General features: G+C 56.4%; 3 protein-coding genes across 3 annotated transcripts; 1 reads left to right on the plus strand and 2 right to left on the minus strand.

Moving 5' to 3' along the window:
• Nucleotides 1–293: 293 nt before the first annotated feature.
• Nucleotides 294–2,392, plus strand: kri1 (the record flags this gene model as incomplete). The annotated part of the gene is made up of 2 exons (XM_036633137.1): nucleotides 294–465; nucleotides 519–2,392. The coding sequence occupies 2 exons, from the start codon at nucleotides 294–296 to the stop codon at nucleotides 2,390–2,392; spliced, it is 2,046 nt and encodes a 681-aa protein (XP_036502859.1).
• Nucleotides 2,393–2,868: 476 nt separating this feature from the next.
• Nucleotides 2,869–6,049, minus strand: CGCS363_v001289 (putative transcriptional regulatory protein; the record flags this gene model as incomplete). The annotated part of the gene is made up of 2 exons (XM_036633138.1): nucleotides 2,869–4,999; nucleotides 5,052–6,049. The coding sequence occupies 2 exons, from the start codon at nucleotides 6,047–6,049 to the stop codon at nucleotides 2,869–2,871; spliced, it is 3,129 nt and encodes a 1,042-aa protein (XP_036502858.1).
• Nucleotides 6,050–17,809: 11,760 nt separating this feature from the next.
• Nucleotides 17,810–24,280, minus strand: bimB (Separin; the record flags this gene model as incomplete). Its single annotated transcript, XM_036633139.1, has 2 exons — nucleotides 17,810–21,065; nucleotides 21,117–24,280. 2 exons carry the CDS (start codon nucleotides 24,278–24,280, stop codon nucleotides 17,810–17,812), a joined length of 6,420 nt encoding a protein of 2,139 aa, XP_036501871.1.
• Nucleotides 24,281–24,630: the final 350 nt, after the last annotated feature.

A 24,630-nucleotide genomic window follows, 5' to 3' on the forward strand; every position in this document is an offset into this window, starting at 1 on the left:
CCGCCGCGCTTCCGCTGCGGACCCCGATGGACTGATGGAGGCCGGGCCCCGCCAAAAATTCCATCCCAGGCACGTACCTCCGTACCCAGTGCTGCCGAACAGGGTCGCAGTGCAGCTCCAGGCGTCGCTGGGCGGCAGAAAAAAAAAAGTTGCTTGACCACCTTCCGGGACGTTGATTCTGAGGACCTTCCAAAGGCTTTTTGCATGTTCCCTTGAAGTTCCCACTACAACGCCCGCCCCATTGGGATTCTGCAACGACGCGGCCGAGCCTTAGCAGGGAGACTACCGACAACATGGCGCCTGCACCGACAAAAGAGTCGGTGCCCAAGAAGGTCAACCTATTGGACGACAGCGACTCAGACGACGAAGATGGAGGGGCAGACATCGCGGCGCCGCAGCTGAAGGTCAACGAGGAGTACGCGAAGCGGTTTGAGCACAACAAGAAGCGCGAGGAGTTGCACAGGCGTAAGTTCACCTCGAATTGGATTGGTTTCTGACGCATCTCTAACCATGACCAGTGGAGGAAAAGTACAAAAAGACGGGCAAGCGGAATGACGACAACGACGACGACGAAGACGACGACTCTTCATCCTCGGACGAGACCGAAGACGAGGAAGGCTTCCTGGCCACCGAAGATCTCGACGCCCAAATCTCCGCCACCCTATCCGCCATCAAGAACAAGGACCCCCGCTTCAAGGACAAGAACTTCACCTTCTTCAAGGACACCCCCAACGCCGAGCCCACGCCCTCCAAGAAGAAGGAGAAGCCGCTCTTCCTCAAGGACTACCACCGTGAAAAGATCTTGGCCGGCGGCGTCGGCGAGTCTGACGATGAGGACGACGCGCCGCCTCCCCAGACCTATGCGCAGGAGCAGGACGCCCTCAAGAAGTCCATCATCTCCGAGATCAACAAGGCGGCCGAGGAGTCGGACGAGGAGGAGGAGGGCGGGGACTTTGTTACGCGGAAGCCTGGCCAAGTAGTCGAGCTGCCCGAAGCCACCGAAGACGGCGTCCACCCCTCCCGCGCTCGCAAGGTGTCTAAGAAGCAGAAGAAGGCCATCACGGAGGACGACATCGCCAACGCCGATAAGGACCCGGAGCTCTTCCTCTCCAACTTCATGGCCGCGCGCGCGTGGACCGAGGGCGGCGAGCACAACTGGAAGGCGTTCGAGTCGGACGACGGCGAGGGCGACGACGGCGAGCTGGCCGACAAGTTCGAGGAGGCGTACAACCTCCGCTTCGAGGACCCGGAAAAGTCAAACCAGGCCCTGAAGACGTACTCGCGTGAGATCACCAACGCGCGCACCGTGCGCAAGGAGGCCGCGAGCTCGCGCAAGCGGGCGCGTGAGCTGGAGAAGGAGCGCAAGGAGGCGGAGAAGGCGGAGCGCAAGGCGGAGAAGGCGCGTCTGCGCAAGCTCAAGCTCGAGGAGGCCGAGGAGAAGCTCAAGAAGATCAAGCAGGCGGCGGGCCTGAGCGGCAAGCAGCTCAGCGAGGACGAGTGGCTGCGTTTCCTCAACGACGCGTGGGAGGACGACAAGTGGGAGGACGAGATGAAGCGCCAGTTCGGCGAGGAGTACTACGCCCAAATCGAGGGTGGCGCGAGCTCGGGAGACGAGGAGGAGGAGGACGGAGAGAAGAAGAGCAAGAAGAAGAGGCCAAAGAAGCCCACATGGGACGACGACATTGACATCAAGGACATTGTGCCCGACTTCAAGGACGACACGGAGCACCCGCAAATCACACTCACAGATGACGAGGCGGAGGCGGAGGGCGATGAGGAGGAGGAGGAGGAGGAAGACGAGGACGGCCGTCCGTCAAAGAAGCGCAAGACCTCCAAGGACATCAAGAAGGAGCGTCTGGCCTCCAAGAAGGCGGCCAAGGCGGAGCGCGCCAAGCTCGAGGCCCTCGTCGACGCCAAGATGGACCTCGACATCCCCGAGGCGTCATCGTCGTCCTCCAAAACGCCAGAGATGTTCGGCTTCCGCTACCGCGAGACGTCCCCGACCTCCTTCGGCATGACGGCGCGCGACATCCTCCTCGCGCCCTCCGACGCCGCGCTGAACCAGTTCGCCGGCCTGAAGAAGCTGGCCCCCTACCGCGACGACGACAAGAAGCGCAAGGACAAGAAGAAGTTTGGCAAGAAGGCGCGCCTTAGGCAGTGGCGCCGCGAGCACTTTGGCAACGAGTACGAGCGCACGGGGCCGACGTTTGACTTTGAGGGCGCGACGTTCAAGGACAGCAAGAAGAAGAGGAAGAGCGACAAGAAAGCCTCCGACGAGATGACGACGACGACGCAGGAGAACGCCGAGGACGGAGGCGCCAGCCTGAGCAAGAAGCGCAAGAGGTCCAGGGGAAAGAAGAAGACCGAGGAGGCGGGTGCAGCTGCGGAGTAGTGTAAAAACTGCGTATTCTGACGAAAGTGTCGGTTGTTCTTATTTGTCTATTGCGTAAATAACTCTTTTGGGGAACGGGGTTAGAAAAGTAGTCATATTCTTTTTTAGACACAACGATACCATGTAAAGGTTCTCTCTCTCTCTCTCTCTCTCTCCAATTAATCACGAACATCCGGACGGTAACGTAGTGGTCTTCATGCTGCATTATCGTTGGGTTGGTATCTCACACACAAGTATATCGGAATCGCTACGCTACCCAAGTAGATATTTTTTAACCCGCCCAATGAAGTCCCCGGTCCTGCTCCGTCCCGTCTTTTCCGTCATATAGTCATAAGCAAGGGAAACATGGAAAGTCCAAGACATATACAGATAATACAGAGCCCAAAGGCACACCCGGCGCCCTAGATCTTTCCTTGCGGAAGCCGTCGTATCACGGTATTAAACAAGACAATATGATTGAATGTGCGCTCCCCAGCTCATCTCGCGCCGTGGTGCAAGCCGTTGCTGAACATGTTGCCAAAGCCATCGAGGTTCATGCCCATGTCCTGCCCAATTTCGGGTGGCTCCATGTTGAACGGCATGAACCAAGCGGACGACGCCTCTTGGCCGACAAAGCCCATGCCGTCTGTCTGGTGGCCGTGTCCGCCCATACCGCTGGCGTTTCGTTGCGGACGTGGGCGGGAGCCCTCCCGGTGTGTCCCGGAAGTGCTGTGGGCACTGGATGGCATGCCATCCCAGTCGAGGCCGTCAAAGTGGCCCATGTTGCCCGGTTCCATCGAGTAAGCACCAAACACGAGCTGTCGATCAAGGGGCTGCAGTATCCCGTTCTGCTGGTTCAGAGACATGCTGAGCAGATCAGGCGGGTAGAACGGCGCGGGTCCTTGGTGATGATGCCCGAACTGACTGACAGCAATGGGGCTGATCGGGGACAGGGCGTGGTAGTTTGAGCCCTGGGAATGTGGCACGGTGAGGGGGTTGAAGCTGGAAGGGCCGCTGGTCTGCCCGCCAAGAGCGCCGGACATGCCCCGCTGCTGTTGCATGCGAGCACTCAATTGCTCCTGAGCTGATGCAGCAATGTTTTCAGTGGACAGTGGTTCCAATTGACTTCCATCTGAGCGCATGCCTGACGTGCCCAGCTTCTTCCCGGCGAACGACTTGCGCTTAAGAGGGTTGGGTCTCGATGTGTTGCCTTCGGTGCTGCGCGGTGGGGACAAGGTCGTGAAGAACTCCTCGACGGTGTGCAACTCCGGCTTCTGTTCCAGCACTGCATCGTCGCCCTTCTCCTTCTTCTTGGCCGTCGCTGGGTCTGAAAAGTCGGACTGGGAGACGCCGTGGGGGTAACGATCGAACCAGTCGCCATACTGGAAGATGGGCGACGCCGTCGAACTCTCCTTGGTCTGGGATCCCCCTCTGGCAGCGTCTGCATAGGTCCGGTACTGCTCGCGCAGGTTCTCCGACATGTAGTGGAACATGCCCCAGTACCTCTTCATCTTGGACAGGAACTTGACGTTGGTTGCCAAGTTCCGCTTGGACGCCGCCTCCACAGCAGGATTGCCCGAGAAGATACCCAGGATGTGGATGGTACCCGAAGAGAAGGCACAGTAACCAACAAATGGCGCGGTGACCATGTACGACTCGGCATCTTTGAGGACTTCTGAAATGCGATTCGCAGCGGCAAATGTGTTGTCTCCGGCCTTTGTCACGAATTCTCGAGGAACGTCTTGAGCAACCGGGCTGTTTGGCGACGCGACGGCTACCCTGTTAAGAAACAGGATGTTCTGCTGCATGGCGATATGAAGGAACAAGTACTGATTCGCCATCCTTTCCGTGTCGTGCAGCTGCAGGTTCTCGGGAGAGTACTTCAGGAAGTCGGGGATGTTGTTCAGCTGCTCCTCCGCCTCCCGCATCAGGGTCGCGTACTGAGACTCGGAGCTCCAAATCGGATGAGGGTCGAGTTCCTTGCCTCCCTGGTTCAGGTACGTGATGATTTTACCCCAGATGGCGATCGTCTTGATCATGTGGGCAGCGACGCCCATGTTCTCCTTTACGTCGGCGAGCTGTCCATCTTCTGCGGATACCGGGTGAGGAACCTTGCCTCGCAGAGTCTCGGTCGGGGCTGGCATGTCGAGCTGAAAGTACTTTTCCTTGATCGGCAACGGGATTTCAATCGTCTCCTCCCTTACGAAAGTCGGTCGTTCTGTTCCAGACGAGTTGAAACGGTCCATAAGGAAGCAGGCCCACATGGTTCTCCGTCGAATCTCCCGGTCGATAAAGCTTAGTTGCGACGCCCCATTTCGGTTCAAGGGGTCGTGATCCAGATCCCTGTGGAGTTGCAAGGCAAAAGCCATGCGGATCGCTTGCCCGCCGAGGGCCCAGCTCCTACCGCCGTGGCAGGTACCAAACTCATGCAGGCCTAGAATCAAAAGGCATGTCAATATCGTGATGTTGGGCCACTCATACCGCCTGGTGCAGATGTCTCTTGCGTGCGAAGCCCACTCTTCGCCACGCAGGAAGTTTGGCGACGAGCTGTTGAGTTTCGGGTGGCTGGAGAAACGGGCTGCAATAGCGCAGACAGATAGGACAAGAACGGGTGGCAACGTGCCGGCTCTGCAGAACAGTTTAGCAAACCTCAGCTTCTCACTGATCACGATGGGCATACCTGAGCTTCCTCATGTAGCTTGGCTTGTGGAGGAGATGATACGCTTGGCCGTAGATGTTCTCGAAAAAGATCTCGGCCAAGTGTTCCTGGAGCTCCTTAGGCGGGAGCGCGTCGAGACCTTCGAGGAATAGCTTGTTCTCTTCTGCTTCTTGGGCCTGGAGGGTGTTGGATTTATTTGGCGGTTCGATTCTTGTCTTGGCTGGAGCCTTTGCCCAGTGGTCAAGGTCTTGGCCAAAGGCTTCGTCTGCGGGTCGCTTCTTTGCGTTGGCTTTTGAAGCCGAGAGTGAGCCTGGGATCGCCGGCTTGACGACAGCCCGGGTCAGAGAGGCGGCGCTCGCGTCTTGCTCGCTCTTGGGGACGATCTTGATGATGCGCTCCTCCATGCGCTTCAGTCGCTTGTCCAGCATGGCCATGTAGTCGGTACGGGGGGCGGCTTTTCTCGTCGTGACTTTGTAAACACAGGGGATGCGCGATCGCAGGCAGTGCTTGCAAGCAGGCTTCTCTCCCGAACATCGAATCTTCTTGCGGCGGCAGGCAATGCACGCCAATGGAAGCCTTTTCCTCTCCTTGCCGGCCTTCGTCTTCAGCTCACTCCAGGCGGGCGTCTGGTCGGATTTGTCGTCCTTGGATTTTGACAAGTCAGATGCATTGCCGGCCTGGGTAGGCAAGCCGAATTCGTCGGCACCGTTGTCCTCGAGAGGATTTGGTTCGGCCTGGTCGTCCTGGCTGCCGTCTTCCGAGGTGATGACGCTGTGCCGGCGCTGGTCGACGGCTCTGCCGTAGGGGACGGACATGACGGTGATGGAGTTTTGACGACCGCCGCCGCTCACAGAAGAGACGGACTGGCGGTGCGAGGTCGAGAACATGTCGGTAGCGTGGTCCGCGTCGCCGAGAAACATGATTGCATTCTGGTCCTGGAGGTCGTGGGGTGGGAAGGAAAAGTCCTCGGCAAAATGGGAGGCATCGACCAAGCTTTGAGAAGCGCTGTTGGACCGCATTCCGTCATTTGGGGTTCCTGAGGAAAAGGGTTGGTGGGAAGCTGAGGAAGTTGTTATATGGGAATGGTGCGAATGGGCGCCGGGAGAGTCTAGACCGTGCTGCGAGTATTCGAGACTGACAGCTCTGAGTTGGTGACTTTGGAGCTGCTGCAGACTAGATGACATTGTCCTTTGTCATCTGGGGGGAACAAGGAAAGATCAACGAGGAGGCGACGGTGGATGAAGGCGGTTCCGAGCGAGCTGGGTCCTGCTCTGGCACCTGCAGCTGCACCTCTGCTGGCAATCCTACTCGGGGCACTGGCTCTGGTTCTAACTCCCCGCACGCGCCGGCGCAGAGAACGGCGTTCGTCCCTGTCCCTGTTTATGCCTTCAGACCGCGGGTGTAAGTGTGAGTTGTGGGGGTCACAGCGGTCGCAAGATGGACCATGATACGGCGGGAAAAGACTCGTCTTGGCCCGGGGCAATCCGAGTCGCGTGCCGGTGTCTGCGGCTGTGGTGTTGTTGAGTCGGGGAATTGAGAGGTTGTTGGTTGGCTGATTTGAATTGGGACAAAAAAAAACAAAAAGAGGAACTGGAATTGTGTGAAAGAGCTGGAACAAAGCTCTTACTCACTCTCACACACACAGTCTCTATTTCTCTCACTCTCTTGTGTCTGGGGGCGGGGAAGAGACGGAGAGGAGAAAGACGCAGTGTCGAGAATTGTCGGGGAGAAGAAATTCTGACTCGGCGTCCTCGAGCAGCGAGAAGGACGAAAAAGAGGAGCGAGAGAGAGACTAAGACTCTCAGAGACAGGACCCAGGTCAAAAGTAAAGCAAAGCAAAGCAGAGAAAACCAGAGCAGCGGAGCAGATTTGCGATTTTGGGAGGAGATGGGGAACGTCGCCGGCTTGGAGTAAAAACTGGGGTTGGGGAGAAGACACCGCACTGGCTGGTCAGTGGTGGTCGACGGCCGGGGAGGGGGAGGGGGGTCCACACCACACACCACACACCTCACACCTCACACACCTCGCAGTGCTGGCAGCCCTGGTGCTGTGTTTTGCTGGTGCTGGCTGCTGCTGCTAATGCTGGTACTGGTGCTAGGTAGGTAGGTGAGGTACCTAGGCACCTGGTGTTCGTGCTGTGAGTGAGGAGTCGCGGGAGGATGAGGACTAGGAGCGTGGGGAGCGTGAGGAGTGTGAGGGGGGCGTGTGGTAATATGATGCCTCTGATTGCGTGGATTCCTGGCCTGGCCCTCTGAGTGGACGAAAAAGAAGTGGGCGCTGGACCTCTTTTGCTCCAAGAGCGGGTGTGTGCCAGGTGCAGGCTTGCAGCGTGAGCGTGCAGGCCCAAGGTGCAGTTGCAGGTGAGAGAGAGACAGCCCAGAGCACCAAGGGGACTCCAGAAGCCCGGGCAGGGCCAAAAGGCGTTTTCGGCGGTCCAATTGTGGGGTACTGCTGCTGGCTGCTGGAACGTCAGGTCGCCAAGGGGGGGAGGGAGGCACGGAGTACCTGGGTACTTGATACGGATAGGGCAGGCAACGCAGCTCAGCACCTCCTCAGCACTGGCAATGTGAGTGAGGCTGGCGCTGGAACTGGCGCTGGCGCTGAAGGTAAAAACCTGGCGTCGTCTTGTCTTTGCTGCGTTTATGGCTGTGCCTCGCCCGTCTTAGTGGGCCTTGTTTCTCCAGAAAAGGTCTCGAAGTCGTCCTCCCCGCGGGCTCTTTCGGACGGAGACGGAAACTGGGGAAGAACCTTATATATCCCGCTTGGCTGCAGAAGAACAGCAACAAGAATCCCCAACAACAACACCACCACCACCTGACAGGTGGTTTCACCGCGGGGTAAAGATGCTGCGCTCGTGGCTCTCGTGCTTGTGGTGTAGCGGCTTGTTGGCTTGTTGGCTGGCTGCACGGCTCTGTAGCTCAAAGTGATGGCGACCCGATACTGAGTGGGTGGTGGAGGGTCCTCTCCCACCGGCAATATAAACACCGCAAAATGAAGGACCCCAGGTGTACCTAGGTGGTAGGCTGAAAGGCTGTCGACGACGTGGACGTGTGTGCTGTGCTGTGTTGTACGCAGTCGGAACTGCTAGCGCTGGTGGTAGATTTGGCGCGGCGCGAGACCCTCTTAGGCCCCTTCCCTTTCAGGCCGAGACTCTATGCTGGTTTGGGAAGACTTGAAGAGGGAGCTAGCGGTAGCGAACAACAATGGCCTAGAATTGTGACGTCCGGGACGACACTTGCAGCTGATGCATCGAAGATCTGCCAAGCTTTCCCCTCGAGGCGCAGAAGCACAAGAGAGGGGCGTGGGGTTTTATAAGAATAAACAAGATGGATGGGGATGATCGGGACAGAAAGGGGGGCATCAATCATAATGCCCAACCATGGCGACGACGACGACGACAACGACCTCCTCCTGTACCTTTAAGGGGGACTTGTACATCTCTTCAAGTGCAACCCCTAAGCCGCAACGAACGACATGTCGCCTGGTCCCTGCCGTTCACGTTGCGTACATGTCTGTAAATGCAATCGTACTATTAAGATAAGCCCGGGCAGAGTACCGCCCATCCCACAGACCGGAGGTGGCCCGCCAAGGCAATTCAGGACCGACGAAGTAATGAAATAAAAAAGCGCTTCATTGGCATGCTGAGTATCTGACGTGAAGTAAGTAACGCGGTGAGGAAAAGAAAGGCACAACCCAGCTGCTCCTCGCACAGACGCTCAAGTACATCTACACAGTTAGGTAGAGGAAATGATGAGGCCTCTCTCCCTACAGACGTCGATCTGGGCGTGACAATTAGATGCCCGAGGACAGGGGCCTGCAGCTCATGCGTGTGCGTATTCCACTTTGCAACCAACGCATGTTCTTCTGGCTGGAAGTAACAGGAACATCAACAGCAATCGAAATGACCTGCACAGGTTCTGAAAGTGTACCAGCACACACGAGGATCGAACATGCGTTGGAAATGTGCACCTCTTGATAGGGTCTGCATGGTTGTTCCTGAAAGTTTACGACGCAGACCATGTTGCATCCTCCTTCTCGCAAACGTCAACCCCCCTTGAATCTGGAGGTCGATGCAGATGAGATGTTCTCCAGGCGTCCCGGCCCAAGACCCACGATGCGATGGCAGTGCGAACAGATATGGGGACGCGAAAGTGGGTATGGTAGGGAACACTAGGTAACAGGGGGCTCTGGTCGACGCGCCATATCAGGGATGGATCGGGGGGGGGGAGGAAGTGGGAGGGCCGGAAGCCTGGTGGATCCCCCAGCCAGAGGTGACTTCCGAGACTGTCCCGGTGCGGGTGGATATGCGCCGCCCTGCAGATGAGGTGCCATGCGGTCAGCGGAAACGACGGGATATTCCTGACGAGCTGGTGATAATCCTTCAAGACCTCACGTATACCTCCAAGCATGGAATTGGCTTCCAAGAGAGCCCGGCCGTGCGGTTGAGTGCGGTGCGGCGTGGTGCGGATAATCTGTGTGTGAGGTGCAGATAGCATACGAAGGATGAAGCTGGGGAGAGCCAGTATTCAGACTCAGACCGCTGTGAATGTCCAAACAGACGGGACGGAGAGATCATTGTTGTTACATTCTCATCTTTGCCGTCGCTATTCAGAGACCTCGCGAGCCATGGTGCCGCCGCGATTGTTTTGAGTCTTTCTTTCAGTCCGGTATGGCAGATATTCATTCGCGCAACGAAGCGGAAACAGCTTCGCCGTGCTATTATCGTCCATCATGACGGGAACCAACTTGATCAAGCCTCACAGGTGACCTGTCGGCCATGTGCATCCACGGGAATGGCGCTGGCCATGCGGGATCCAACAAGCTGGTTGGCTGGAGCTCAGTGCATGACCCCTGGCTTCTTTACCGCTCAAGTTTGGGGCCTCAAAACGCGATGCCAGCAAGTAACTGCACAGCGACATTTCTGAACGACGTGCCATTGAACCCGCCATGCCACCGGGCGGCGGCAACTTCCACTGAGACGGTCGCAACGGGGCGGCAGCGGCCAAGGGACCCCGGGGCATGGCCAGGAGGGAGAGCTGCAGGTTTGCATCGGTTTGGGCATGATCCGTGTTTGCCCGGGCTGGCCCAGACCACCTTGCTGTCCGGATGCCGTCGTTACTGCAGGCTGGTTGTTCGGTGTGGTGGGTTCTCGAGCACAACGACGCCGACCGGATCTGTACGGGATGGCGCCCCGACTGTGACCCATGCAGAACGTGTCCGATGTATAGACTAAAACTTTTGAAGACGGGCAAGCTTTGAGTAGAGGCAGACGAAGTTTGTCGAAGTAGATGCTAGCTCAGGTTTCAGCGGCGCCAATGAGACGGGGTGTATATGTAGGCTTGGCGCTTTGTTTGACCGAAGTTGGACTGTGGGAGCCAAGGCAAAATGGCATATTGCAATCTAGAAGCGTATCCGTGCCTTGGCTGCTGGTCTTTTTGTCGTCGATAAACCTGGTGCACTGCGCGCAATGTTGGGTTGGATTGCTTTGCCCCAGGTGGGAACGCAGGGCGATCTTTCGGAGGGTAGAGAGGTGAGGCTAGCTCGCTGTGGTGGACGTCATTGGGTTCAGCCAGGGATCAGGTTGCTTCCCGCAGTTTTGGCTTGGTCCTTATTGACGATTCAGTAGCGGTGTCTTGGACCAGTGAAGAACGAATAGAGTGGACGTCGGTGCCGCGGCGACCGGGGAACGAGGGTGCCGGTTCCATGACGAGTGGCGGACCGTCTCGAGCGGTCGAAGTTCGGGGTTGACGAGCTGTAGGTAGGAGAAATAAGAAGGAGGGGATGGCAGATCGCGATATGTCTGAGCGATGATAGGACGAGCGTGATGTGGAGGGTGCTGCAAGCTGCGCGAGGGCGGCGATGTGCAGTGTGGAGGAGGCGGGTTTCCAGGACCAGCGTCGGTGTTAAGGTTTGGCGGTTTGGAGATTATGAGTGATTATGTAAAGACGCCATGTGGGGCGTGGTGAAGGCTGTGGGTCCTGGATTGGAGCTGCTGCAAAGCGTTTGGTGAAGAAGCTGAGGAGAAGATCGAACACAAGCACGAACTGCAAAGGTCCTCCCATACAGCCCTTGACTTGCGTTTAGAGTTGAATCTGAAGATTACCATCGTCAAAGCATTGCACCGAGTCACAATCATCTTACCTGTGCTTTGAGGACGATTGATGTTCAAAACATGCTCTAGGGCCAGAGCCGCAACTGCGTTAGCTTCACCGTAGCTCGTAGCCTCATTGATCACGATTTCAGCTTGGCTCGTGCTCGGAGACTGGATAGCCGCAGAAACTATGTGCAGGCGATTTTGTCCATGTCAAGAGTTACGTTCCTCTACACTACGGAGTGCTATCCGTCCAGACCGACACCTGAGGATCACTAAGCAACTACTAGCTACATCTAGTATGAAGGGATCCACGAGCCACACGATCAGTGAATGATCAACAACATCAAGAGCCTTGCCTGGTGCCTGAGCCCTGACCCTGAACCTGGCGCCGTCCATCCGGCGGGGCAGCATCTAGACGACGTGGAGACGAGGACTGGCACTTGTCTGTGTTGGAGAGCTCTGGCGGGGACACCTGCGACTCCACACTCCAGCCACCAGACCTGACAATCTTGACAATGAGACCAGCCCGGACGCGTTCGAGCGTTCCGTCACTCACGAGACACGACCTCAGGTACCCTAAGCCTAGAACCGTGCCTATGCCAGGAACGGTCTTGCTGCAAGAAAGAAAGATGGGGAGATGACCGAACTGTCTTGTCCGTGTCTCTGTCAGTGCCCTTCAATTGGGCTCAGTCTAGTACGTCGTTCGTGCTCAGCCATCGTGGCTAACTGGCATTTGCATGGTATTTCCGGTTCTTTGTTTGCTTATCCGCCATGCTCGTACTCGTGACAGTTCTGTCGAAACAGTTCACCTCATGTTGGCCAAATGTGTTCCATCAGTCGATGAAAAGTCTTCAACGCGATATTTGGAGCAACTATACGGCGATGAACCTCGGTTGAAAGCAGACGTACCGCCTAGTTTACCGCAACCAAGGTTACATGCATCTGCACAGCTTACAAAGCTTTGGGGAAACAGGGACTTACCTGCAGCCCTTGAAGGTTTGCCGTGGTGCCCGTCATGTACGGTACTCTAAGAATACCTTGCACACTATGTAGTCATGTACGAGCTCCCGTCTAGGGTAAAGCGCGGCGTTGCTGAAGTATGACGGGCAACCTCCATCAATCAGCGGAATTCTCGCTACGTATTCCAGTGGTATGTCTCAATTTCAGCGTCCAAAACACCACGCCTCGACAAAGACAAGAGAGTTTAACACTCATGTCTGACATCGATGAATCCGACAACACGGGGCAAATAAGTCGTGGCTTCCATGCCTCCCCCTGCCTGTCGTGTGTGTGTCTTTCACGCTGGTGCGTGTCCACATTCCAGCGCTTGTGTCACTCACGTCTTGCTAGTTTGGAAGCAACCACCGCAGTGAGTGAGAGAACTCAGTGTCGTTGGTGTATCTTCCCCAACGCAGGACCGGTCCACATTCTCTCTCCTCACTACTGGAGTTACACCCAGATGGGGAAACAACCCCCCCACCGTCCTCCAAAAAAACGCCAGCCCGTGAATGCGACAGTCGCGATGATCTTCCTGCCTGACTGGGTAGCTTCACCTTAAACACTACAACCCTGCCCAGCCCAACATCGCCGCTACGGTCTGCGCGCCTGTTGCCTCCTGTCCATGCTTCTACCTTATCTTCGTCCAGGTTGCATCTCTTCGTGCTTGTACGAGCTGTCCTTTCGATGACGACCTTACCCATCGAATTGCCCCCCTGAGCACTTGGAAGAAATCGCGAATCGACACGAGCGAGAGAGCACCACTATCGCATTTTGCTTGATGCTGGTCATTGTCAACTGTCAATCAGAAGGGGTGGGAACCGTTGACACGCTGCGAACACTATTTTTGACTTGATTCTTAAACCCCTTCGAGAAAAAGCACGACTTCGGATGAAAGCTGGAGCGCAATCGAGCTAGTCTACGACCGAATAACGCTCAAGATCGACACACTTTCCAACTTCGTCAGGCCTGGAGGAGGCAAAACTCGCTGGGATACACCCTAGAGCTCCTCCGGTTTCATACCCACCCTCCGTGCTTGAGACCGTCTTAACGCCAGCTTGTTAATCCGCACATCCCTCCTTCCGCCCCTGACGAGGTTGATGTCTGGATATCTGTTTTTGTTTTCACGCCTGCTCGCGATGACGAGTTGCTGATGCGGCCTTCTCTTGCGCCGTCTGCGCCATGTTGCTTAGACCCTGGATGCTCGACCGCGCTTCGCAGCTACTTGGACGCAGTCGTTGCGATCCAGAGCATCGACCAAGTCACGCAGGAAGACCACGTCGATTCCGGTGGCTCTGTAGCCCTTTCTCGACATTACTCCGTCCTGGTAAGGTAACATGTCGAGAATGGCGTGCGGTGTCAAGTCGCCGTTGCTCATGCTGGCCTATTGTGCCCAACGCCTTGTCACCACAATTCGACCGAGATTGGCGGCATGCGGTTTGACGAAAGCCACCGGTGACGGCGCTTCCGCGGGATTTTCTGCGTCCGTTGTTGATGTTGACTGGTTCTGAGCAAACAAGCCATATGCTTGCTCACCTGTCACCGCCGTCCGTCATTTCGGAAGGCTGATGGCGACAAACTCTCCTCGACATCGCGCCCACAGCCGTTACAACGTCGACCGTGACCTATAGCAAAGCATCTGTCGTCGAGGATTGGCACGCATGGCCAGCTCACCAAGGCCATCAATCTGGCGACACCGCCAGTCTGTATTGGTCCTCCCGCGTTCCATCTGGCCACACCCCCCTCCTTTTTAGGTGACATTGCTGATTTCATCAAACAGATCAATCATGTATCTCGGAGCTTTTCTGCAAATCTCGTCTCGCCGTCTGCTTAGATACGTCCCCCGCGCCCCCAGTTGCCTTTTGCCTCCCCGGCCACGCTGCTCCACGCCGGTGCTTGGGTGCATCACGGGTCATGCAGCATGCGTGCCGCTGCTTGAGCCTGTGTTCATCAACCAAGAAATACAGCAGCATGTGTGATCACGCAGGATGGAGCGATGTATCTCTGGGGGTCATGTTCCCTTGAACCCCGGCCTGATGATCTCCGTCGCTTCTTGTCTGACTGACTCTGCGACCCGGGCAGCCAATCAAGACACCCTTGCTATGCTTATCCACGATGCCTTCAAACGGCCAGCCATTCTCATTTACGTCTAGGCTGTGGTGGAACTTCAGCCATCGGTCATGAACCCTGAACCCTCAAAGAGACGCTGCTCAGCCGAGCATCCGCGCAACCGATGAAGGATTTTGGGCCCTGGCGGGACAAGACGTGAAAGAAGAGGGGCCAGCCGCCGCCCGGTCGCCGCCAGCCTCGACCGGATCACACTCGAGTCGCGCAAGCGAAAGCCACATCTGCGCATAGCTCCGAACTACGGCATGTCAGGAACGCGACGGTGCATCAACTGCACGTCAATTCTTCAAGGCCAACTTTGACCCGCCCGCAAAGCATATGGTTGACACGTGAGTGTAGAGCTACACAAAAACGATTTCGGTATATGTACCCTCCCACGACGCAAAAAGGGCCGGCTCGTGTCATAATACGTTGACGTGACAACACGGACCATTCGAAGCTTCGTCTTGGGTAACGATGTTCTGTCAAATCCGCGTCAAGGGGGGAGTGAAGGAGAAAAGCTGCCTGGCGCAACGTGACGCGCGCGGAACGGTGCAGCTGTCAGTCGCAAAGACAAGCCAGAACGATATAGCAAATGGCGTCTGGCCATAATCGAATGTCGGTCGCCAGGAACGTCCATGAAGGCGCAACAGGAGATCAACTTACATGGCTTCGCTTTGCAAGAAAAGACGAAGCGGCGAATAAGACGCCCAGTGTGCCTGAGCTCGGTTTCATAGCACGACCGTTGATTTCTCGTCTCGATGCTCTGGACGACGCCAAGACACATACCTCATCCCGGAAGTGAAGACCAAGGTTCTAGACTAGCCGTTCCGTAGTCTCCGTCTCCGTCTCCGTCCGTGTCTACGTCGTTGTCTGTTCAAGCTGCATGCATGACTTTGACTTTGGGGACGGGTGATCTCATTCCCGGAGGCCAAAAGTGGTCCCCGATGCTGTCTACTTACAGGAGTGTCCCCCGTCATCTTCTCGTCAGCACAGGCAGAGAGGTGCAGACATTGAAGGGATCACAGGGCGGGTATGGTTCTCTGGGAAGTGCCCCGCCACCGAAATTCAACGTCGTCCTCAGTTGGAGGCGGCGCTAGAGAGGGGGATCGAGGACGTGCGCAGAGGGGGCGAACAACGTTCGGTTTGATGGAAGAGAAGAGACGAAGGAGGCCTTAGCCAGCCTTACTAAGTCCTTACGGATGATCCTAAACGGTCTTCGTCCCGAAACCAAAAAAATCTTGGGCCTACCTTGCCTCACGGTCCAGCTGAAGAACGAATTGCTGGCGTTCAAGGGCAAGCATCTTCTGCGTTTTCTCGGTGCAATATGGGAGTGTTCAAGCGTGCACCTGCCATCTCGTGGCCCTTACCCCAAGGAAAGAGTCCACTCAGCCCCCCCCCCTGGACACCTCACCCAGGTGCAGTCACACACACACACTGTCGAATTGCATCCACTTTCTCCCTGTCGGCACCGTGCCTAACTGTACGGAGACGCGACGTTTCGCTACCAGCCAGGGAAACACATGTTGTGCCCACACCCTCCTTATTCGCGGCCCCACACCTCCCCCCCGGTGGTCGACCGGAACCAATCCAGTGTCCCCGTCCCCCGCAGGTCCCCCGTCGACCAATCCGCACCAGACCCACTTCCGTCCGTCCGTCTTGAGATACGACTGGCTCTTCATCTCGAACGCCACAAAGCCACCGCCCTACGCCTCGCTCTACTAGGGACGCCAAAAAAGAGAGACAAGTGCACATCATCAAAATTCCTGCCCTATCAGCTTCCCGGGGCGGAAACCAAGTACACGGCCCCAAGGAACGGCGCAAGGAGGCTTCGGAGCAAAGGTGCAAAAGAAGAAAGGCGACTGGCTCATCAGATCGATGCGCAATAGAGGCGCCAGGCCACCAGCGCAGCCTCGTCCCTCGTCGTGCCCGCGTTTCGGACTTGGATCCGAAGGCAGCTTAGCCCCATCACCACTCGGGCTCTTTGGTCGCTGGCGAGCCTGCAGCCCTGGAGATGAGCGAAAAAAAAGAGGCTCGGCCCATCGACGATGAAGATATCAAAGGACCAGGAGGCTTGCTTGCTAATAACGTGCCGGCACCGAGCCAGGCATCTGATCAGCATCAGCAGCAGCGGTCGTCGTGTTCGTGTTGTAGACAATGCACATGGGAGAGAACCCCAAGCAGACATGACTGTCCATTCTTTGCCCAACAAACGCCTGCTGCTTTCCCGGAAAGAAAGGGCCATGGCTCCGGAGTGCCACGGGATACGGACCACGGCCGGCCTCATCCCAATTTTCCCAGGGCGTCGTCGGGGAAGCTCATACCGAAGACGATATAACCAATCCCATCCCGTGCGAAGCATCCCGGACTGGACGGCCCAGATACCTGGGCTCTCTCATCGCGCATCGCCGTCGTGCTGCAATCTCATCTTGAATGCGTGTCTCAGTTGAATCTGCTGTGCCACTCTCCGCCGGGGGAGCACACTTACACGATGAGATGAATCAAAGCCTCCTTTCCTCGTGCCCCTCTCACCACGACGTTATCCGATGACATGTCCAAAGGAGGAACGATGCTCTTCCCAATGACAGAAATAGAGTCGTACGCATTGCCACCCAGAAAACCAATAGCAAGACCACACTCGTCAGGCCCCCAGCGAAGCAGGCAGACAGGCAGGCTTGTCGTCGTGGTCGGTGCCGCCGCGCTGGGGCGGCGGTGTGTATACCTATACCTCATACTCATGGTGACTCCTGAACAAGAATAGAAAGTCACGATGTCTATGTGCCCACGGCAAGACCCAATAGCAGCACGAATCTGCTCCTTCGACTGCCTCTCATGATACAAGGGCACCCTCCCCTCCTCGGATCCATCATCGTCGTCCGTCCCGTAGCCAAGAATAGAGAGGATGACATCCCGTCCTTCTCGACGTTTCCACGAGTCCAAGTGCTGCCGTCCAGAATCAGATCTATGTCCGCCTCACGATGGACTGAGATACAACCTAGAAAAATCAGACGGATGGTAGACCCCTAAGCACACGGTCACGTCTAGGGGCACGAATATAGTTGTCCGAGAATACGGCGAGCAACACCATCACCATTTGGAGCATGCCCGCGCCAGCATAGCACGACGGGGGAAACATGGCGGATATCCCGCGGCCCAATCTCCAAAATCGGACCTATTCAAGATCCCATCATCCGTGTAGACACAACGTCACCCCGTTCCGCACCAGACGAGGAGCGATATTGCGAAGCATTATGACAAGGCAGATCATACCCCTCCCCTTTGAACGGCTCACCATGGCAACAGGTCCAGGGAACCACCTCTCGGGGAATCAAGGAGACCAGGACAAAAAAAAACTTTGATGATATCGTTGTTCTTCATTCATTATCAAGCGTACCCATAACCCGTGCTATACGCATCTACACCCGCGCCCCCTTTCTAGCCCCTGAATCCTCAGTCCAGAATGTCTAGTTTCCGTCCAACTCCCACGCAATGCTAAACCGAACAGATAAAAAAAAACAATAAACCCCTTTGCTCAATAAGAACCCCGACATGCCCGATCCCCATCTAAAGCAATACGCTCTCTTCACGCGCCGTTGGCCTTGTCCCTGCTGATGTACACGGGAATGCCGTACACGCACACTGCGCCGGCTGTTATGTACCTGAACCGACAGGCGTCCCTAGCCTTAGCAACAGCCTCGACGAGTGACGTCTCGCGCCCGTCCTCGCGCTCCGGGCTTTCTTCCTCCTCTCTCTTGCTGCTGCCCTTGCCCTTCTTATCGGCGAACAAGCCCTTGCCCTTGCCCTTGGCCGAAGGCTTGCCATCATCAACAAACGTCCCCTTCTTCATCAGACCCCACTCCTCGAATAATCGGCCCGCATACCGGTCGATGTCCTTGTCCGTCACATCCCAGAGGGTGCCCACGACGGCGGGACACCCTGCGAGCATGTAGTTCCACACGGGACCGTGGCACTCGTACTCGCCGACGTTCTGGAGCGACGCTGAGCTACAGCCCATGAGTAGCGCTGCCGCCTTGCACTTCTCCAACCTCCTAATGGTCTTGCCGCGGATGTACTGCGCACCGCTGCCGTGGCCAAAGTAGAGGACAATGTCCGAGCCCTTGAGGGCACCCTCGAACTCGTCCTCTGTCGGGCAACGCGAGACGATGCCCTTCCAGGAGTCGCCGAGGGTTTTCAGGGGCTTCTCAAAGGTGGCGAGGGTGTTCTTGAGGTCTGAACCCGGGTTGAGTATGTACGTGCCCCCAGTGGGTGACACTGTGTGGTGATCAACGCCGTGGGTGCCCTCAGCAGCCCTCTGCTCCGTGATCAATCGGCGAAGACATGAGAGCGAGGGAACACGGGAGTATGCCAGTCCCTCCATGCACGGGAGGGACTCCCAAGGGAAGGCATGGAGCGCCTTGTCGAGGATCAGGATGCTGTGCGCTCCTTCCTCGGATTCCGAGGTCTTGGCCGCGGTGTGGTAGGCCTGTAGAGCATCGAGTGTATCCAGAACCATGGAGTCGAAATCGATTTCGTCGTAAGCGTTCCTCTCGCCTTGGAATTGGAGGATGTCTACGACGAAGTAGAGGAGGTCGTTGAGGGGCTCATCCATGTCATTATCTGGCGAGGTCGTCGATGGGTCTCCCAAGCCAATGAACAAGTCGAGAATGCGAGGCTCCAAGGCAACCTTGGGGGCCTTCGTGGTCTTCTTGCCGCGTACCTGCCTTCGAGAGGGCAGGTGCTTGTCCATAATCTTTGCAAAGGCCTTTTGGAACTTGGCAAGGAGCTCGGGACGATGGCGGTGCTGAGAAAAGATGCCCTTGAAGCCGCCGAGCCAGACCTGCTCGACATTGTCCAAAAGGTCCTTGAACCTGTTGTCGAGGTCCTCTCGCTGGGCCCACCAGGCCGCCTTGGCTCCTTTTCCAGTGTAGTCGCCCGCATTGTGGCAGCTGTCGTTGGTGGCCTTAATGATATCCATGAGCTCTTCATGACCACGCTGGAAGTCGAACAACTCTTCTTCGCCGTCTCTGGAGGCCACACGTTCCAATGGCAAGCGGAGGACGAATGGGCTCTGGCCGGCTTGTAACTTCGTGATGCACAGATCCTTGCGGTTATCGCTAAGCGAGACAGAGAAGACGCTCCACGCCTCGGGAATGATGTCGACATAGTCACGCTGGAACCTCGTCATGTCGTCGGCAGTCATAATGCTTGCTCGCCTGTCGTCTTCAACCTGAAGAGCCAACGGCCAACCCGTCTCGCTGAAGCTGGGGTTGAGCTGCTCCGTGGCCACAGTGCTTCGCTCCCGTTTCCATGTCAAGTTTCGTGCAAACTCAACAGAGCAGGCAGCGTATCCAAAGTTGCCGATATTTTTAGGAACACCTTGGGATGCGGCCGACAAAAAGATGCCTGTGCTTTGAAGCAACGCTGAGATGCGATGAACCAGATGTCCGTTGCCAGAAATAGCAGCGGCCGCCTGAGCTTCCATCAGCTGTGCCTGGGCTTGCTCCAGAGTCTCCACAAAGGCGGCGTTTTCTTTGGATGCTTTGCGCTCCGCAGAAATAGCCCGGCTCTGAGGCTTCCGGGGAGAGGGACCAGTCGGTGATGTCTTTTCCGTGGTGTTCTTGTCGGAGGCAGCGTGAATCGAGGGGTAGGAGATTGTGGACTCCTTGACCACGGAGAAGACGGAGTCGCCCTCCATCTGCTTGATGCCTTGCTCGATGAGACAGGTCGCTTCACTAATCTGGACACGGAGAGACTCCCGTAGACTTGTCGACATCTGCTTGGCTTCCTCAAGAAGTGCCGATGCGCCCGCCCAGTCGCCCTTGCTAAGGTGGACCAGTGCCTTGTACATCAACATGGATGCCTTTAAGTCAGATGTTTGACCATTGTCCGCAACGACAACAGCCTTGGATGGCGCAGCCGTCTTCGCTTTCGGGGCTGTTGCGCGCTTCGTAGTTCTCGCCGCTGCAGCTGTCTTGGTCGTAGTCTTAGCGGCGGTTTTCGTTGCCGGTGCGGCGGTCTTGGTCGTCCGTGTTCTTCGAGTGGCCGTTGTCGCTGCAGCGCTCTTCAGCGTGAGGTTGGCCATCTTATGGACAACCTGCTCAGCGCTGACTCCGGTGATGGCACCCTGATTGCTGGTGTTCAAGGTTCCGAGGGTGACTTCTGCGAGCTCGAGGAGCAGCATTTCGTTTTCATGGTCTTTCATCTCTCCGAAAGAGGCACTGAGCTCGCAGGCGAGCTGGAAAGCCTGACGCGTGGGCTTAACAGCCGTGGCCATGAGCTGCCTCGCTTCATTCAGATACCCCAGACTCTTGTCGAGTTTGCTTGCCTTGAGCCACACAGAGCCGATCCAGCTCGCTGCCTGTGCTCTATAGATAGAGGCGTTGGTTGAGTTGGCGACTTGGTGGGCCTTCTCTGCGTAGTAGACCGTCTCCTGGAACATACCCAGATGGGCGTAGACAGACGAAAGATGCAGCATAGCCGTCAGGAGACCGCAGGCGAGTGCCCAGCTGTCCGGTCCATCGGACAAGTCGATTCGGGCAGAAGCATCGCCCTTGATGATGCTATCATCTGTGTCGGGAGAGCCTTCCCGTGACGCCTGGGCCGAGCTTGCTTTCGGTGCACTTTGCCATCGAGCTTCCAGCTTCGTCCAGTCCGAGTACAGAAGACGCACGCTGGTCTTGGCATGAAACAGTGCATGCTGGTATTCACCTTGGTCCCATTTGATGCGGGAAAACAGGCAAGCGGCTCTGGCAAGCAGGAGCTTTCTCTGTTGTCGGGAGCCTCTGCGACTCGAGGAGGACTTTTCAAAAGCGGCTTGGCCCTGGAGAAGCATCTTTTGACTATACCCTGTTAGAATCGCACCCATACGAAGAAAAATTTGGGCAACTTACGCGGCAGCAGAGTTCTGCTTGGCCAGTTGATGCTCGGTAAAAGATACGAAAAGATTAACGGCCGCGAGGTCAGGATCGCTGCTCGAGGACTGCACAAACTCCTGGGCTTTTTTGAGGATTTCCTCGGCCTTGTCAGAGTAGCCCAGGTGGGTATATTGATCCGCAAGATCGCTGTGTGACTGGACCAGCAAGTCTGTGGACGAATCACATAGCTTCTGCGAGAGGTTGGCTGATAAGGTCAGAATCGACAGCAGGAACTCGTCCTCGCCGCGGAGCCTCGCGAAGTTGGCGATGGCACCGAGCTGTCTGAGAAGTCCCTCGGCGTCGTTGACTCTGGAGAGAACATCGTCCTTGGAGGAGCACTCGGTCACAATAACACGCCAAGCGTTGATCGGGCACTCGAAAGCGCTTGTGCGCCACTCGGAATGAGATTCTACGAGTGCTACCGTTGATGCCAGGGAGGCCTCAAGGTCCGCAACATAGCTTGCCAAACCACTGTCATCAGCAAGATCCTGCGAACGGCATGCTTGTAGGGCCGCCTCGGTTTGCTCTCGGAGATCTTGAAACTGGTTCTGGTCGCCAATGGCCATCGTGAGAAGCTGCGTCAAAGTACGGAGTCGGCGAATCGGGAAGCGATCGACGGAGTAAATCCTCAAGAGAGCCTCAGTAACCGGCTCTTTGATATCATCCGATTTCGTTTCGTTCGATGTGTCGGATAGAAGGAGTTGGATGATGCGCTCCAGGACCGCCGCCCGCTCAACATCTGCGAGGAAGAAGGTCCAGTCATTCCAAGACTGGTCGAGCTTGACCATGGCACCCAGCGTCCGTGACAAGGCCTCTGTCTTGTCGTTTGCGCCCCAGGCAACCGCGGGTGACTTTTCCGACAGGGAAGCGGCCACGGCGGATAGGATACCATCTTCGACCATGTTCGTGCAGATGAGCTTGAGGGCATCACGGGCATCGTTAATGCGGCCCGCGTGCTTACAGAGCTCTGCAAAATATTCGAGCTTTGCCGTAGTCTGTGCCTTCTCCTTCTCATCGGATGGCCTGTCCTTGACGCAATCAACGGATCGTCGGAGAGCCCGCAGAGGCGTCTTGTCGCCAGGCTTGCTTTCGTTGTTACGTCGATACCAGTGGAAAAACATGAAATACAGATGGGAAATCTTAGTGTACGCAGAGTTGCCATCATTGGTCTTTGAGCCGGTAGTGCTAATGTCGCCCATAGAATCAAGCAACATGAGGCACTCTTGCAGAAGGCCGTCGAGAAGTTCCCAAGTCATCTTATTTTTGTCAATGTGCGATTTCGCAACCATGAACGCCGAGTCCAAGATTTGGGGGACAGAGCTGAGAAGGATCTGTCGTCTCTGCTCGTGGCGCACACGGTCCTTGGCTGCTGAGTCTCTTGTCGGCGCTTTCCCGAGCCATCGAACAGAGAATCGGGGGAACTGGAGAATCAGCTTGTTAAGCAGATCGACAATCTCTTCGGAAACCTCTTGCTTATTGCTTGATAATATTCCGACTGAAGACCTTCGAGCAGCCGACAGGTTGGTCATTAGTTCCTCAAGCTCTGTGGAATCGCCTTTGAGCATGCCCTGGAGTGCGTCGATGACCTCGGTCAGGGCCTTTGTAAGCTGCTGATCGGGGAGTGGTACTTGTTTGCCGTAAACAGCGACGAGCTGCGCCGAGTAAGCACAGCACTTCGCCGCTGAGTCGCTCTCCGGGTTCAAAGTTTGCTTGATCTTCAAGATCCAGTCGGCCGAGTCTTTGTAAAGCCGAGCAGCCTGAGCTGCGGTACCCAAGGCCTGGTAGATGATGGCGAGCGGCGATTTCGATGATAGAGTTGGCTCCAGGTGTTGGCTGTCAACCATCTTCATGATGCGCTGGAAAATATCGAGAGATCGGCGGTAGGATCCGGCGAGGTCTGACTGGGATCTGCGAACAAACGAGGTGATGCATCTCGACAACGGGGACATGATGTCCTTGTTGACGTCGGCCTTGTGGCCTGCCATGGGCCACCAGTGCAGGCGAGCCTCCAGTGCAATTGCTTGAAACTCCAACGCGGTGGCCGGAGAACAGCTCAATCGGGAGTCCTTCGCTGTGTCGTCGTCCTTGTTAGAGACGCTGGGAGCCAGGGAGGTAAGCAACTGCGAGAGCAAATCCAACTGCCGAGCCGCTTTCGTTTTCGCTTGGGCAGACTCTTTGGCGGATTCCAAAAGGAGATTCATGGGAGATGTCGGGCAGGCGGAGGTCAGGAACGGCTTAGCTGCTTCGATGATTGCTGCTTTCTTGCCCAAAGATATCAGGCGCAAAATGTGCATCTGTGTTGATATAACGACACCCAGAGTTGCGCCCGAAAATTTGGCATCACCAAAGTCCAACAGCTCTGCAAGTCCTTTGATTTTTGTGTCTGCGGCCGCTGCCTTGGTTGTCTTGGGCTTGGTCTTAGGTGAAGTCCCCAACGTATCGAGCCTTCGCTTCAGGATATTCAACTCCTTCAGCGCGTGTTCTTGGAGCCCCAGGCCGACAAGCTTAGCAATGAAAGAAGACATGCCGTTCTCCAGCTGCAAATCAGGAAGCGGCACGGCTCCAGAACTGTGCAGCGCTCTCAGGCAGGCGAAAGAAGCCCTCAAACACTCGACCGTCGCAAGGCATGTCGTCGGTGGTGTAGACGTGGTCGTCGGCTTCGGTGCTGGCTTCACGGCAGTCATGGGCGAGGTCGATGTCCGGTTTAGCGAACGCGGTTGCATGGGCGTCATCGGCAATGAGTTTGATCGTCTCAGATGTCGTCGGCTCGGGGTCTTCCTAAGGTCCTCGCCCGAGTTCTGTCGTCGGCATGGTGTCGAGGGTGCGGCCGCCGGTGCGGGCTTCGAAGCTTCGGTGAGCGACTTGAGCGCGACGTTGACGATGTGCGCCGCGAGTGCTGCCTTTTCCTTTGGGCTCAATTCCTCCTTCTTGTTGGCAGCGGTCCGTGCCGCTCCTGCGGTCTTGCCTCTTGCGGTCGTTGTCGACTTTGCATTTCGTGATGTTGTCTTCGTTGTTGCCGACGCTGTTTCGGTCTCAGTCGCAAGAAGTTCTTTGAGCAACACAGAGGTTGCTGATGTGCATGTCGCGGTTGATGTCGCCGCCGCCTTGACGGCTTCTACTTTGCTTTGTAGGGAAGTCATCGAATCGTATACGTTTTGATCCTAAGCATGTCGTCATGAAATCTCGAGCTTCATTCGTAAAGTACGACCAGGGGTAGGCCAAAAGAGCGAAATGCAGTTGTTCGAGAAGCAATTTGGATGTGTGACTTCATGGCAAATCCACAAAGGGTGCACTGCAGTTGTCAGTCTGGCAGATCTCGCTAAACAATGCCCCGGGGCGTTGTCCGGGGCAACCGCCATCCGGTTTGGTCCGTGCGGAGGAAGCTGCTAGCGCACGGACCATTTGGCCTTCAACTGCAGGACCGGAACTTTTTTTACTTCCAACTTCCAAGACGAGACGGAAGCACGCTGCGAGCATCGGTCTTTCCTTT

The sequence above is a fragment of the Colletotrichum siamense genome (assembly GCF_013390195.1).
Source record: "Colletotrichum siamense strain Cg363 chromosome Unknown KSG_Cg363_contig01, whole genome shotgun sequence".
Lineage (NCBI taxonomy): Eukaryota > Fungi > Ascomycota > Sordariomycetes > Glomerellales > Glomerellaceae > Colletotrichum > Colletotrichum siamense.